Source organism: Cydia splendana, chromosome 10, assembly GCF_910591565.1.
Source record: "Cydia splendana chromosome 10, ilCydSple1.2, whole genome shotgun sequence".
Taxonomy (NCBI): Eukaryota; Metazoa; Arthropoda; class Insecta; order Lepidoptera; family Tortricidae; genus Cydia; species Cydia splendana.
In genome coordinates, this window is record NC_085969.1 from 7,909,925 (window position 1) to 7,924,428 (window position 14,504).

The 14,504-nt window shown below is 37.2% G+C and overlaps 2 protein-coding genes across 2 annotated transcripts in view; one reads left to right on the forward strand and one right to left on the reverse strand.

Moving 5' to 3' along the window:
- Positions 1-14,504, reverse strand: part of LOC134794235 (lysine-specific histone demethylase 1A) — a 402,452-nt gene that overhangs the window by 185,140 nt on the left and 202,808 nt on the right. The window lies entirely within an intron of this gene.
- Positions 4,223-9,237, forward strand: LOC134794215 (toll-like receptor Tollo). The gene has a single exon (XM_063765956.1). The coding sequence runs from the start codon at positions 4,841-4,843 to the stop codon at positions 8,678-8,680; it is 3,840 nt and encodes a 1,279-aa protein (XP_063622026.1). The 5' UTR covers positions 4,223-4,840; the 3' UTR covers positions 8,681-9,237.

A 14,504-nucleotide genomic window follows, 5' to 3' on the forward strand; every position in this document is an offset into this window, starting at 1 on the left:
GTAGTTCTTAAAACACGTTTAATAGGATTCACAAAAAATATTTTGAAAGTTCTACGATAATAACGTTGCAAGTGCACATCTGCCAGCAGATGTGTCAGCACTGCTGGACGTCTGTGAGCAAAGACATCGTTAAGCAGAAGTAGAGTATCTCTTTGTTACGTTTATTACAAAAGCTAGTAAACACGGGACCTCATAAATCACAGTTCATCTACTCCTTGCCGTTTATAGGCAGCACCCTGGCCCACCAGGTGCCCTGTGCCGCAAAACCATGTCAATACTACACTAATAAAGAAGCTTAAGGCGTTGCAAACACAGTATATTATCGCTTGACTTAAGTGGTTTGAATATCGTGGTTGTGGACAAATAAACCCGCATTGGCTCTCGCGCGCCAAATTGCCCGTGTCGCGATCCAAAGCACTACTAAGGGCTCTGTTCACGTGTAAAATCTCTTCAATTTACACGCTACACTTTAACCCGCCGAAGGGTTAACACGCCGGTAACATAACACTAATACATATTTAAAAAGCGCATTACGTTTTATTTTCTATCTTATTCGCAAACAGGATTAAGTTTTACTTCCACGTTGTTGAACATTGGGCTCCTATTTAATTGTTATTATAGAATATCGAATATCGAAAACGATGAGGAGGACTATATAAAATAAAGATGTACTTAAGTAAGTTTAATGTAAATCTTTGATACTTTGATTAATAATAAAAATAGAGATCATATCTTACCTCACGGTGCATTTTAATTGGGTATGATAAGGAGTACTACCTGAAAAAAAAAGATAAATTTAGTTAGCAAATAAATATTTAATTTAGGCATTTAAGAAAAATTACATTCATATATTATACTAATAGTCCTAATTCTACGTCATTTCCGTTTTGATAGATACAGGGCTGGCCCCGCCCGCTAGACAGGACGTTAATTCGAAAATTATGTGGGAAATTATTAATAGGTCCGCCGTGTACCCGATTAGATAACAAACTAGTCCATTAGCCGGGCAGGACACGGCCGGAGGAAGCCGGAACCGAGGGGTTATCGCTTTTGGGGCCTTTGTTGTAAGGTCGATATTGAATGCGTTGAGAATAATTGAAAAGGACTTGGTGGCGGAGTAGGTAAGATAAGGCAGTAGCAAACAATACGGCGTGCGATCGTCCGGGGGCGGGTTTGACGCGTGGTTGAGGAATGATCATCGGCGTGGAAATGACGACTTAATGGATTATATGTGTCCGCCGACACCAAGATAAGTGTCGCGCCGGTATCGGGCCCGTCCGAGGAGATTAGGCACCGAAATTACAAAAATTAATAACATAATGGAAATCGAGAGAATGATTTTACACCTCGATGAACATGAGCGATAAATTAAAATGGATGTTGAATAAGTTATCTCCCGTATTTGACAACTCACTTTAAATTGCTCCGAATACTTCCGAAATTTGTTTTCCGGGACGATAGATTACGCCGTTTTCAGTAATGCGAAGTTATGTCGATGAAACAAAATTAAACCTAGTATTGATCTTCCGTTTACAGTGAAGACATAATACAAGTATGTACAGCGAATTCCATTCATACAGTGGGTAACTATGCACTTTTGCAGCTGTGTGTATAAAGGTAATGTAAGTAATGAGAAACTAATTCTTTATTTTTATTCCACATTCTTGTAAATAGGAATAGCGAAAGCTTCTGTTAAAAATCGTCATTATTGTATTGCGACACGCACACTCGTCGCTGAACAAAACCATCCCAAAAAAAGGTTTTTTTTGTATCATTTGTGGCTATCGTAAGATACTGACCCACATCAACCACATGCACCCACGCGAATAACACAGAAGACAGTTGCATGATGCCATGAAACACCGTAAATTGAATTCTGCATTGTTAAAACGGACAACGGCGGGCGTGCTGCGCAGGCCCTTCGAATGAACATTAAATAGCGTCACAATAACCTCAGATTTGCCGGCAATCTATTCTATTATTCACGCAGAGCGAGAAACGCCTCGCCACTTACGACAAAAAGTGCAAGATCTCGAGTCCTTTGTTCGGGACTTTCTGGGTACGCCTGGACAAACGAGCCGTGGGACCCGTGGTGAAATATTGATGCGGTGTCATAGTGGGACGGACGCGATTCCCATTACAAAGCCATTTGCGCTGTTTACATAAAGGAGGAGGGCCGCAAATGCCGTTGTATCGAGTGCGGTGCGATTGCAAATTTTCCGCTTCTCGCGTGTCAAAGGAGATTATTTATTGCAATTGAGATATAGAAGGCGCCTCGGGATCAGCCAGCAACACCTCGCATAAATAGCGCCGCGCGCGCGACGGACGCGCCAACCGTCCCTATCATCCCGACACCAAATAAAATTATGAGCAAGGCTATTTATTACACTAGATTAAATAGGGTATTCATCTTTAACGAGCCCATAGAAACTCTTCGTGGCTCGCGTAATGTTTCTCAAATAGCACAAGCGGGCTTGGAGTCGGGTTTGTTGTCATAAAACTTGAATTAGAGATGTTCACCAATAGAATATTGTTTAAGCTCAATGTTTAATAATTGCTTTTTTAACTTGTAAACAATGTCATCATCAAAAAATTGTTAAAGAAAGAAACCGCAGTAAATAAATTGATGTAAGTATGTAATTCAATAGAAGCATGTGGTTTTGTTATCATTCCCGAGAACATAACAAATACCTACCTAACGCCACAGAAGGTCAAACAAACACATCTGAATAATAATAATAAGGATAAGTATACAATTCTGCAAATATTCATAAGTAGTTGGTTGTGTTTAACCAATTTGTTGGTTATTATAGCCGGTTCGCATAATATTACTATATATAAGAAAATTAAATAAAACGGTGTACCATTAGGATAAACAGTTATGGTATGAATACTAAACCTGAACGTTTTTATAAATGAGCTTCACGCATCATAACCATGTAGATAACGACTTTTGCGTTTTTAGAATAAATCAAGAGAACTGCAATCTACGATTTAGTAAGTCCACAATTTGTTAAATCAAACGGCATTCAGAAAATTGGTGGTCGTGCAAAATGCATAATGTGCGGATGTTTAATTTGATGAGAGGTTCGGGCCGAATGGTGGGAAATTATATCAAAATCGTTTAACAAAAAAATAGAGGGCTATTAACTGAGAAATCCTGGAAACCGAAAAACACCGGCCCAGATTTTCGACGACCTTTCATCATGCATTCTCAGTCAAGTGTCTGTATATGAGATATTATGATTGCGTCTTGGTATAATTTCAATTAACGTTCGAAAAGTATAATAAGTGTTTTTATACAATTAAGTCAGAACATATTTATTTTTATATATGTATGTATGTATTTATGTATAAGAAAGGTGTTCATTAGTAATTTATTTATTTAGTTTATTTAGAATTTTAATTCAGGCAACAAGGCCCATATTACAAATACCTTACAGACTAACATACATATGTAAGTAATGTAGAGTGGTAATTGTTCATAATTGTAAAAGTTGTTATGTACAAATTATATAATAAATTACGTGAATAGACTCTTTGAACATACAATCCCTGTTTATGGCTTTGCCGCAATGAAAGTCATCTCAGGTAATATAACTAGTTTTAACAACGGTAATAATATTTTTTAAAAGGCTTTCTTAATTACTAAGAATACCGGCTCTAATAAAGGTTATACCATCATAATAATTACATTGGTACTGTCTATTTGCTTACCAATATACATATTAGCAATTTGAATACGTCGTCAACCGCCGCCGCCTCATTAGTCTCATTACATAGATTGATAAAATAAACAAAAATATTATAAGAGATTATGACACAAATCGACTAAGCCCAAGTAATCTAAATAATTATTTATAATGATAAATATAAATTTAATTCTTCCTAGCTTTAATTATTTGACAATTAGGTTTCATATATTTAGGTTTGTAGGTAGTTAAAAAAATTATAAATCGTTAGGTACATATTATAATTTCTATTGACTAATAATTTTCTAAATGTAATATTTAGAAAATTATTAGTAATAATTTTCTAAATGTAATATTTAGAAAATTATTAGTTTAAATTCGATAATATTTAAGTGTTATATAAAGTCTTTGTTTCAGCGATTACCAACAGCAAATCTGGTTTTTCGGTATTAAGATACTCTACTCACAACATAATATATTGTCCAATCAATGAAACATTAAAGCTGAAAAAAATAATAATTCTATCAGCGAGAGTGTTAACAAGCAGGGAATATACCAATATGCTGGCGCACTACCTGGCCAGCTGCCTCGAGCCCCCACCAAGAACTGCGCGCCTCACCCCGCGGACTACCATACAGCCATCTCGTTCGCACTTCACAACGAAAGCTCGTCCATGCGCTACAAAAAGCGGTTTTGCTGTGTAGTGTTGTAAGTTATCTATCCATGTGTGCGTAAAGTGTATTTTTCTGACAGGCTGCGTCGCAAAACTATACAAGCCGTGCGAGTACTAAAGCTATGGGCGGTTACGACTATCTTAATTGTGACTAACATTTACCTGTTGGAACGCGTGAACCGGCGCGGCCTTGTGCGCGAGCGCAGCACAGGTTTGACTCACAGTCAGTTCCACCCCAGACCTCTGCGCGGGTGCGCGCGTCCCATGCACTCAGCTCTGTAGTGCCGGGCGCACGATCCTGTCCAATTAGTGTTCTCGCGAGAAACGAGTTAAGTGGCCGGTTTAACTAGTGATGTACTTACGTTTAGCGAAATTAACTAATGTGCGCTGCAGATGCGAGATGTTTGTGCGGCCTTAGTGCAAAATTACAACACAAAACTATGTATAATAAGTGAAGTTTAGTGAAAGCGAAACTATGTGTTGTACGTGGTTCACGAGCGCCTTGTTGGTGCTAAGCGCCGTTTTAACGACGTGGAGTGCGTCTCTGTCGGCTACCACGGGAGCGCGGTACCAAGCTCCCGATGAGTGCCGGTGGACGACCGACGACGACGGCTCAGGAGTAGCGCTACAATGCAGATTGCGGACAATAAATAGCGAATTGGAAAACACCAACTTCAGCGCCATTCAACCGCATCTCACTGTGAGATTGCGCTTAGAATGCAGTGATGCACTTTTCTTTCAAAGTTCACTGTCTCCCGGAAGTTTCCGACAGTTGGTTGAATTGCGGGAACTGACTATCGAGTACTGCAAAATTGGGAATCTTTCCGACGGCGCATTTACGGGTCTTCGAGAATTAAGGAATCTAACAATTAGAACGCATAACACAGACTGGTCATCAATGTCACTTGAAATAACGCCCACCGCTTTCTCTCGAGATGTACAAAATTTGGAACGTTTAGATCTCAGTGAAAATAATATGTTAGTTTTCCCCGAAGGCGCACTCTGTACATTAAGGAACCTTGAATATTTGAACATGACTGGAAATCGAATGAGAGACATCAGTCATTTTCAGTTCTCTACAGCACATCGTCACCCAACAGAGAAATGCGGCGATAACATATTGGTATTAGATCTTTCGAGGAATGTTATCGATACTTTACCTCCGAATCTTCTATCTGGATTAAAAAGACTACAAAAATTATATCTTCAAGGAAATTCATTGAATTCTGTGGCAGACAGAGCGTTGGAAGGTCTTATTTCACTCACAACTATAAGATTTTCAGATAACCAACTTACAAGTTTGCCTCCTGAACTTTTCAGTGATACGAAAGAACTCAAAGAGATATACTTAAACAACAACACTATAACGGTTCTCGCACCAGGACTTTTCAGTGACTTATTGCAACTCTTAGTATTGGATTTATCACATAACGAGTTGACATCAGATTGGATAAATACTTCAACCTTCACTGGGCTAAAACGACTAGTATTTTTGGATTTTTCTCACAACAGAGTATCGAAAATGGAAGTGGCCCTATTTAGAGATCTGCACAACCTGCAAATTTTGAAATTACAAGACAATTTCATAGAACACATACCAGAAAATGTTTTTAGCCCATTGAACAACTTACATACATTGATTTTATCAAACAATAGACTCACTGCAATTGAAAGTTACGCGTTTTCTGGTTTGGACGGGTTATCTGTTCTATCTATCGATAGCAACCGCATTTCAAAAATACATCCACACTCTCTTCGTAACTGTACCGCATTGCAAGACCTACACATTAATGGAAATAGACTAGACGAGGTACCCATAGCCCTCAAGGAAATTCCTCAGTTGAAAACGCTTGATCTGGGAGAAAATTTGATTGTGAGCATTGAAAACGCCTCATTCATGACCATGCAACAAATGTACGGATTGAGATTGACTGAAAATAATATCGGAAATATTAGCAAGGGTGTGTTCGATAAAATGACATCACTCAAAATATTAAACTTATCAAGAAATAAAATTCATAAGATCGAAGCTGGCGCATTTGATGGCAATATTAACCTACAAGCTATTCGATTGGATGGTAATTACCTGACTGACATTGGAGGGCTTTTTGCCAAGTTACCGAACTTAGTGTGGTTAAACATATCTGATAACCGATTGGAATGGTTCGACTATGCCATGATTCCAACAGGATTGCAGTGGCTTGATATTCATGCTAACAGGATTGCTGAACTTGGAAATTACTTCGAAATTGAATCCCAGTTATCACTGAGTACATTCGACGCCAGTTCTAACAGATTAACAGAAATAACTGGCAGTGCTATTCCAAACTCTGTGGAAATGTTGTATCTCAATGACAATTTGATTTCAAAAGTACAATCGTACACATTTTTCAAAAAACCGAATCTAACAAGAGTGGATTTATATGGCAACAAAATAACAAATTTAGATCCGAATTCACTGAGAATATCGGCAGTACCGCAAGATAAATCGGTTCCCGAGTTCTTCATAGGCGGAAACCCATTAGAATGTGATTGTACAATGGAGTGGTTGCAAAAAATAAACACTGGGAACAGAGCGCGAACTCAACCGAAGTTAATGGATTTGGATAGCATATATTGTAAATTACTTTACAATCGTGGAAATGCGTATGTTGCGTTAGTGGAAGCTGCATCCCACCAATTCTTGTGCAAATATGACTTCCATTGTTTTGCACTGTGTCACTGTTGTGATTTCGATGCTTGTGATTGCGAAATGACTTGCCCACATAATTGCACCTGCTATCATGATCAGTCGTGGTCAGCAAATGTTGTGGAATGTTCGAATGCAGGATACGTAAATACTCTACCTGAGAGAATACCAATGGAGGCCACACAACTGTATCTCGACGGTAACGACATTAAAATGCTTCCCAGTCACGCGTTCATTGGCAGAAAACGGCTTAAAATACTGTTCTTGAATTCGTCAAACATAGAATCTATTCAAAACAGAACGTTCAACGGATTAAAAGAACTTGAAATTCTACATTTAGACCACAACAATCTTAAAGCTATCGAAGGTCAAGAATTGGATGGATTAGATAATTTACGGGAGTTGTACATTAACAATAACCAGATTCGCCATATTGGAAAAGAAATGTTTAACCATATGTCCCGTTTGAAAATACTCCATCTACACAACAACAGGTTGACCATGTTATCAGTGTGGCAAATTAATTCTATTGTGACGGAGATAACACTTTCTTATAATCCGTGGTCATGCGACTGTGAATATACTGAAATGTTCCGAGAATGGATGAAACGCGTGAATTCAGTTACGGATATATCAAACGTTAAGTGCATATATTCTCAAGGGAATAATACTGAAATGGCTGTGTACAGTGAAAACGCGTTCAGTGAACCTGAATCAGGATTTGTTATTGCAAACGAAAACGGAACAATTTGCACTGGTTTACCAAGTATTAACAACAGTATCAACGGAAATTTAACCGCAACCAAAACTATCATAACTAATGAAGATGTGCAAGATTATATTCCGCTCCTTGTGGCAACGTTGGGTGCTTTCCTATTGGTGTCATTTGTAAGCATGATTGTATTTATATTCAGACAAGAAATGAGAGTTTGGTTCCATTCAAGATTCGGAGTGCGTCTTTTCTACAGAGCGAGTGATATTGACCGTGACGATCGGGAGAAAATGTTCGATGCGTTTGTAAGTTATAGTTCGAAGGACGAAGCTTGGGTCGCAGAGGAGCTCGCGCCCATGCTCGAGCGCGGTGACCCGTCCTATAAACTTTGCCTGCATTACCGTGACTTTCCTGTGGGCGGCTACGTTGCCGACAACATAATACAAGCCGTCGAGTCTTCGCGTCGTACAATCATGGTGCTCAGTGAAAACTTTATAAAATCAGAGTGGTGTCGTTTCGAGTTTAAATCGGCTCATCATCAAGTTTTAAGAGACAGACGGAGAAGACTAATAGTAGTGTTGTTAGGTGAAGTGCCTCAGAAAGATCTGGACCCTGATATTAGATTATATTTGAAAACGAACACTTACCTTCATTGGGGTGATAGGTTGTTTTGGGAGAAGTTAAAATTCGCGTTGCCGGATGTGCCTAATAACCAGCGGTGTCGCGGGGGGGCCAGTCCGGGAGCTGGTGGGGGTGTGGCGATGCACAGACACCACCACGCCAGGAACCACCTGGGTGCGCTGCCGCCGCCGCCGGTGCACGGCGCGCACCCGGTGCTGCCGCCGCACCCAGCCCACAACCCTCACCAAGCCCCGCCGCGTGCCTCTCCCCGCACCATATCCGTCCATGTGTAGTGAAAAATGAGACTGAACTATGTGCTAGTGACTCGAAACTACAAATTTTATAGTGCAAGTGACTGTTTACGCAAATATTGTGATGGCTAGTCGGTTAGTGTAAATATGTACGGTTTAAATCAGTGTAAATAGTAGATTTTAAGTATGGACGGTTAGATTTGCCGTTATAATGATTGTAGTGCTGTCTCTTACGATGTATTTTACCATTTTAGAAATGCCATTATTTTTTACAATAGTAAAGCTATTAGACTTGTAGGATGTAAAAAGATTTTTAAATAATTTTGTACATATTAGCGGTATGTAAATTTGTAAGGCCTATGTTCGGGCTGTGTTTGTTAGGCAAATCTTGCCGAATACTATAAAAGTGACTTACATGGCATCTCTGCCACAATCTGTGATAACATTAGATATAGTAAGTGGTAAGGTAGTATTTCACGAATACATATTATGTAACTTAGTCATACCCAAAAGAAAATATTTATTGTAAAAATGAAAATTCAACTGTATCAGGCAGTAATAAAAGACAAATAAATGAAAAATACAAATTTAATAACTTTTTTAATTATCTTTGACTTACACTTCAACCTAAACCTGTTATGATTACAGAAAAGAACAAGATATTTTATGGAAACATTTTGTGTTCATTTAATGAAGACATACAACGATAAAAGTATTTCATCAAAAACCTTTTCATACTTATTTTCTTTAGTCATTACTATTTCACACTGTCTTATTTAAAAGGAAGTTCGTTTTATTCATAACAGTTTAAAAATATATATTTTTGTACTTCAAATTAGGGTTACATAAAAATATAAGGTAGGGTTAAAAATACTACGAGATTATAATTATTTGACTGAAATTTTATGTGCCTAAAAATTTAGCAATACAAAATACAAGCGATAGGTAAAAATGTTTTAGATGGTTGTATTATTAGTGTTTTATCTCAGATTTAATTAAATTAATGAAATTCAGTTCAGTGCTGCTAATGAAAGAATTAATAATTAGCATTGTACAAATAGCATGCTTTTAAATACAATTATATAGGTAGCGGGAACTGAGCGGCACGCAGCACGCAGCGTATGAAGGTCCACTTAAACAAACGACAATCTTTATAGGCATCAGTTAAGCATTAGTTCATTTTATGTGCCATACATTTTTTGCTAATTATTCAAGAATTCAGGCATATTTCTAAAAAGGAATAGACAAAACTGCAATTTAAACTCGGAAAATATTCTCAGGCGAGATCAGCGCAGAGCTTCGGTCATCGACCGAGGCCCTTCAATCTGTGGTAACGAGCGCACTCCCCACAGCCCTAAGTAGGTGTGAAACAAATGGAGCTGCGAACAAAAAGGGTATCCAGCCTCATTCCTGCCTATCGAGATTGCTTTTACAGATATAGACCGATACTCGACCGGCCCGTTGAGATATTGATGAAAAAGTTCACAAAGATCTCACCTTTTCACTATCACGGCTATATATAAAGCGGGATCGTGACTCTGATGTCCTTTAGGTTGCAGTTAGATTCTGTAGTCTTATTGTTCGGAGAAAGTCGAATTGGTTCGGAAAATCTTTTCAGCTCTGTAAGAGGAACGAAGAAGTTTTCGTTACGAAGTTTTATTTGACTTGTATTGCGATTTGATCTTTTAATATAGTAAATTTACTTTATAGGTATACTATTACTGAATAATAGCAGCTAATTGTAACAAAACCTTTTTCATAAAATGACACAATATTAATAAATTTAACCAAATAAACAAGACCGGAAAGATTTCTTTTAAAAAGAATAAGCAATTCTTGATTAATTTATTTAATATAAAAAAATTCTACGACCCTAATCGCGACCAAATCTTATTTTCCCAAGAAAAGTTAAAGAACTCTAAAGCACATCTAAGTATTTCCAGTTCCATCTTCGGAGCTAACAACGCATACTAGCCGCAAGCACTCGGCTGCGGTCGCCAACGCCAACCAGTTCCTACTTGCAGTGTTCAAATTATGCATTGGAAACCATTGTTTAGCTACTTTACCAAATACTAAAATGTGCTATTAGATTAAAATCCTCAGCTTCACATGCTATAATAAGGTTACAGGTCTATTCGGATTTCGAGATAATCACAAGATCTAGAGACGATGTAGAGATCAACTAGATCTACATTAGATATCGACTAGATGTGACTTGGATATCTAAGTCATAACTTGTCGACATCGTTCAAGAGGACCTCCAGAATCGCGGAAACGTCAAATTTGACATATCTATCTTACAAATATCTTTAAATTATCCATATCGCAACTTGTTGAAGTCTAGTAGAAATCTAATTCACTTTCCGAATTGAGCCGTAAGTCTCACATTTTTAGTATCAAAACGAAGTAAATAAAGACAGTTTAAATTACTTACTCCTTTAGTTCAAGTTATTGGCTAATTCGTATAATATTTATCCAACAAGACGTGTCAGTCATTCTCATAAGAAATTACGTACCTGCTTACTAATAAATTTATAATAAGAAAATCTTAAAATATACTTAGAAAAATCTAACCTACATTAAAAACTAACAAACACAAAATTTATTCACAAAATTCGCCCCGTGCCCCTTACTAATAAAAGAAATCAATCATGAACAGATTATTTTCTTATTAAACATATTTTTAACAACATACGAGTATAAGAGTCAAGTAATTTTATAATAATTGTTATATTATATGCTATGGCAACAAGCCCACATCTTGAATGTGCATAATTTAACGTTTCGTTATTTGATTAAAAAAAACGTATAAAATGCACTTATTTAGTTACTCGTTCTAAAGCCGAACTTTTCGTTTGTTTGGGAAAATAATATTATTTTCAAAACATGATTATTTCTTTTTAAAAATGCAGAAAAGTAAAATTATTGCAACTTTCATTTAAAATGTAAATTAATGTTAAATAGGTTATCACATGACACTCTAAGTCGTTCCGTGAAATAAAAGTGCATGCAGAACGTACTGCTAATAAGATTATACTTTAAATTCATTCGAATTGAATTGTTGTCACCGAATCGAATACAGGTCAAGCAATAAATAAAGCTTAAAAACTTATCACGAACAGTCGAACATAGCTCGCCGCGCCGGTATACTGTAGAATAAATCCAATAAGTACCTGTTGAACACACATACTAAAATGCATTATCTATGCATTTTCTTTAAATTTTATCTGTTTTATAGACACTATTGAAATTTTATTAGTACTAACGGTTTTTTTACTTCACATACTTGTTGTATTCAAATGATTATGACGTCTGTGACATTAATATATGTAAGGTCAATGTGGCTAATTCCGTCATAGGAGCTATTCCGTCCACTGGCATTTAGTAGTAGTAGTAAACTCTTTATTGTACAAAAAGACATTAAAAATTGTTCATACAATTAGTAAGAAGTACAAAGGCGAACTTATCCCTTTGAGGGATCTCTTCCAGTTAACCTCAAAGGCATTTTTCTCGAGCAACGATCAACATTGATAATTGTGTCGACAAAGCTGCATTTGCTTTTAGTTTCAGCAATCAAAAGCAAATGGTGTTTTTTCCTACGATTGAAAATCAAAAATCAAAGAAATATACGCTCGTGGACGGAATAGGCCCTATGACGGAATTAGCCACATTGACTTTACTTAAAAACATATTCGAATATATATATAAAGATAAATTTAAATAAAATATACAAAACTAAAAAATTGTTTAAAGTATAATAATTCCAAATGATTCCGCTCAATAAAATTCGACATTAACTAATGGTAACACGTTCGTTTGCGTTTTTCTTTCAAATAGCCTGTCCAAACAAAGAAATCACGCCTTTTAGAAGGTACCTACGTCTCAGTTCCCGTGCCCCATAAATTAAACTAGAGAATAACACGAAGGTGAAAAAATAAACGCGACGTCGGCCTGTGTAGAACATTAATCAGAGGCGCGGGAAGGCGTAGAGAATTTATTTAACGATTGTTACAGCACCGATGAAACGTTAAAAATGCTGTCGGAGGTATATTGAAACATTCGACGCATTGTTCAACCCGATCCGAACGATAGCGCACCGTGGTTCCGACGCGCACCGAGCATCAGTGCAGTGTTCATGCTCATATCATACTGATGCTATCATCCAACCATAAACTGGTGAACATGGTCTGCTCGACAAAATTTGACATTCGATTCAGTCTGGAAAATACTTCCCGTTATATTTATTTAACAATAAGTTATTTGGCCACTTGGGGTTTGGTGAAGGAGTTTCATTACGGTAATACTTCATGCTATACTTTTTCCATACAAGTTCTACATATAATCAGTGGCATATTCCAGCTTTAAGATATTCTTATTCCCAGGTTAATCGGATCAATTCTTCATGACCAACCAGGAGGTATTTCCATTTACCCAGCATATTTATCAGCGAAGTGTGGTCTTCGGGTCAACTAAGTAAGGGTGCAATTTTTTTGTTTGCGTTGTGTATCAGTATCTAAGTAACGTAGCATTTTATAACCATAAAGTCTGATGAAAATGAGTTTCTTCGAAAATGCATAATCGCAAAATTTTAATGCACATTACATTGGGTATATTATTTTTCAATAATAATGCCGAACAAGTGTGTAGTACAATATACAAATACCAGTACTTATTTCATCAGTAATATCCGTATGTCCAAACAATAATATGTACATGAAATAAAATTGGGTATATCAATGTACATCGATCATCGTCAAATAGTAATTAAATTTTTCATTTTACTATGATTTTCAATGCTTAGGCAGGCCAATATTTACGAAGAAACATAAACACTATTTCTTTTGCTCTGGAGGCCCATTTTGACATTTTGACATCAAACTAATATCTAAATGATGTCGTTTAGTTACAATTTCCGTACATGTATTAGCGCAAGCGAGATGCACGGGCGAATGAGAATAAAATAATATGATGATATCAAAATGTAACTTTTAATTGGTCTCCTGGAAGTAAAACTTGTTCATTTGTTTTAGATGAACCTTCTTACCCCCTTATTCATAAACGCACTACAAACCTCAATTAGCTAATAATCGTTTGTCCTTATCTGTCATTTTGACATATGTATTTGCAAGAAAGGGATAAAACATAATATAACTAAATCAGGCCCGTAAAGTTTTATGAATAAGGGGGTATAGCATTAAGTATGTACTTCCATAGCTAACAGATACTGTGATTTGTGGCGTGAACCCAATCCGGCGCTTTGTTGATTTTCAAAAGTAAACTGTCCGCCGCTTACTGTCCATAACAAGTTTCTTTTTTATTAGTACTGGTTTAGAGCAGGACGCAACTTGGTATCGATTGTATGATTAGACTGCGAGATATCATAATCACCGGTCTGCGCGTTTATCGAACTCATAATCGGAGAGCGGCAATAAATTTGTCTCATTTTAATATCCTAGAGCGTGTAATGTTCTGCCATAACCGTCCGATGTTTGGACTTGTGATATCATTAGGAAAAAACCGGACAAGTGCGAGTCGGACTCTCGCACGCAGGGATCCGTACCATTACGCAACAAAGAAATCACGTTTGTTGTATGAGAGCCCCACTTAAATATTTATTATATTCTGTTTTTAGTATTTGTTGTTATAGCGGCAACAGAAATACATCTGTGAAAATTTTAACAGACAGGCGGACGGACAGCGGAGTCTTAGTAATAGGGTCCCATCTTTACCCTTTCCACGGAACCCTAAAAAACGGGTACGGGGCGCGCGCGGTACAAAAGAGTTCAACGAGCAAAGTTAATCTCTCTCGTTAACGGCGATATACGAGACGCAACCTGTTATTTGTGCTGCTATTACGAAACCAAAC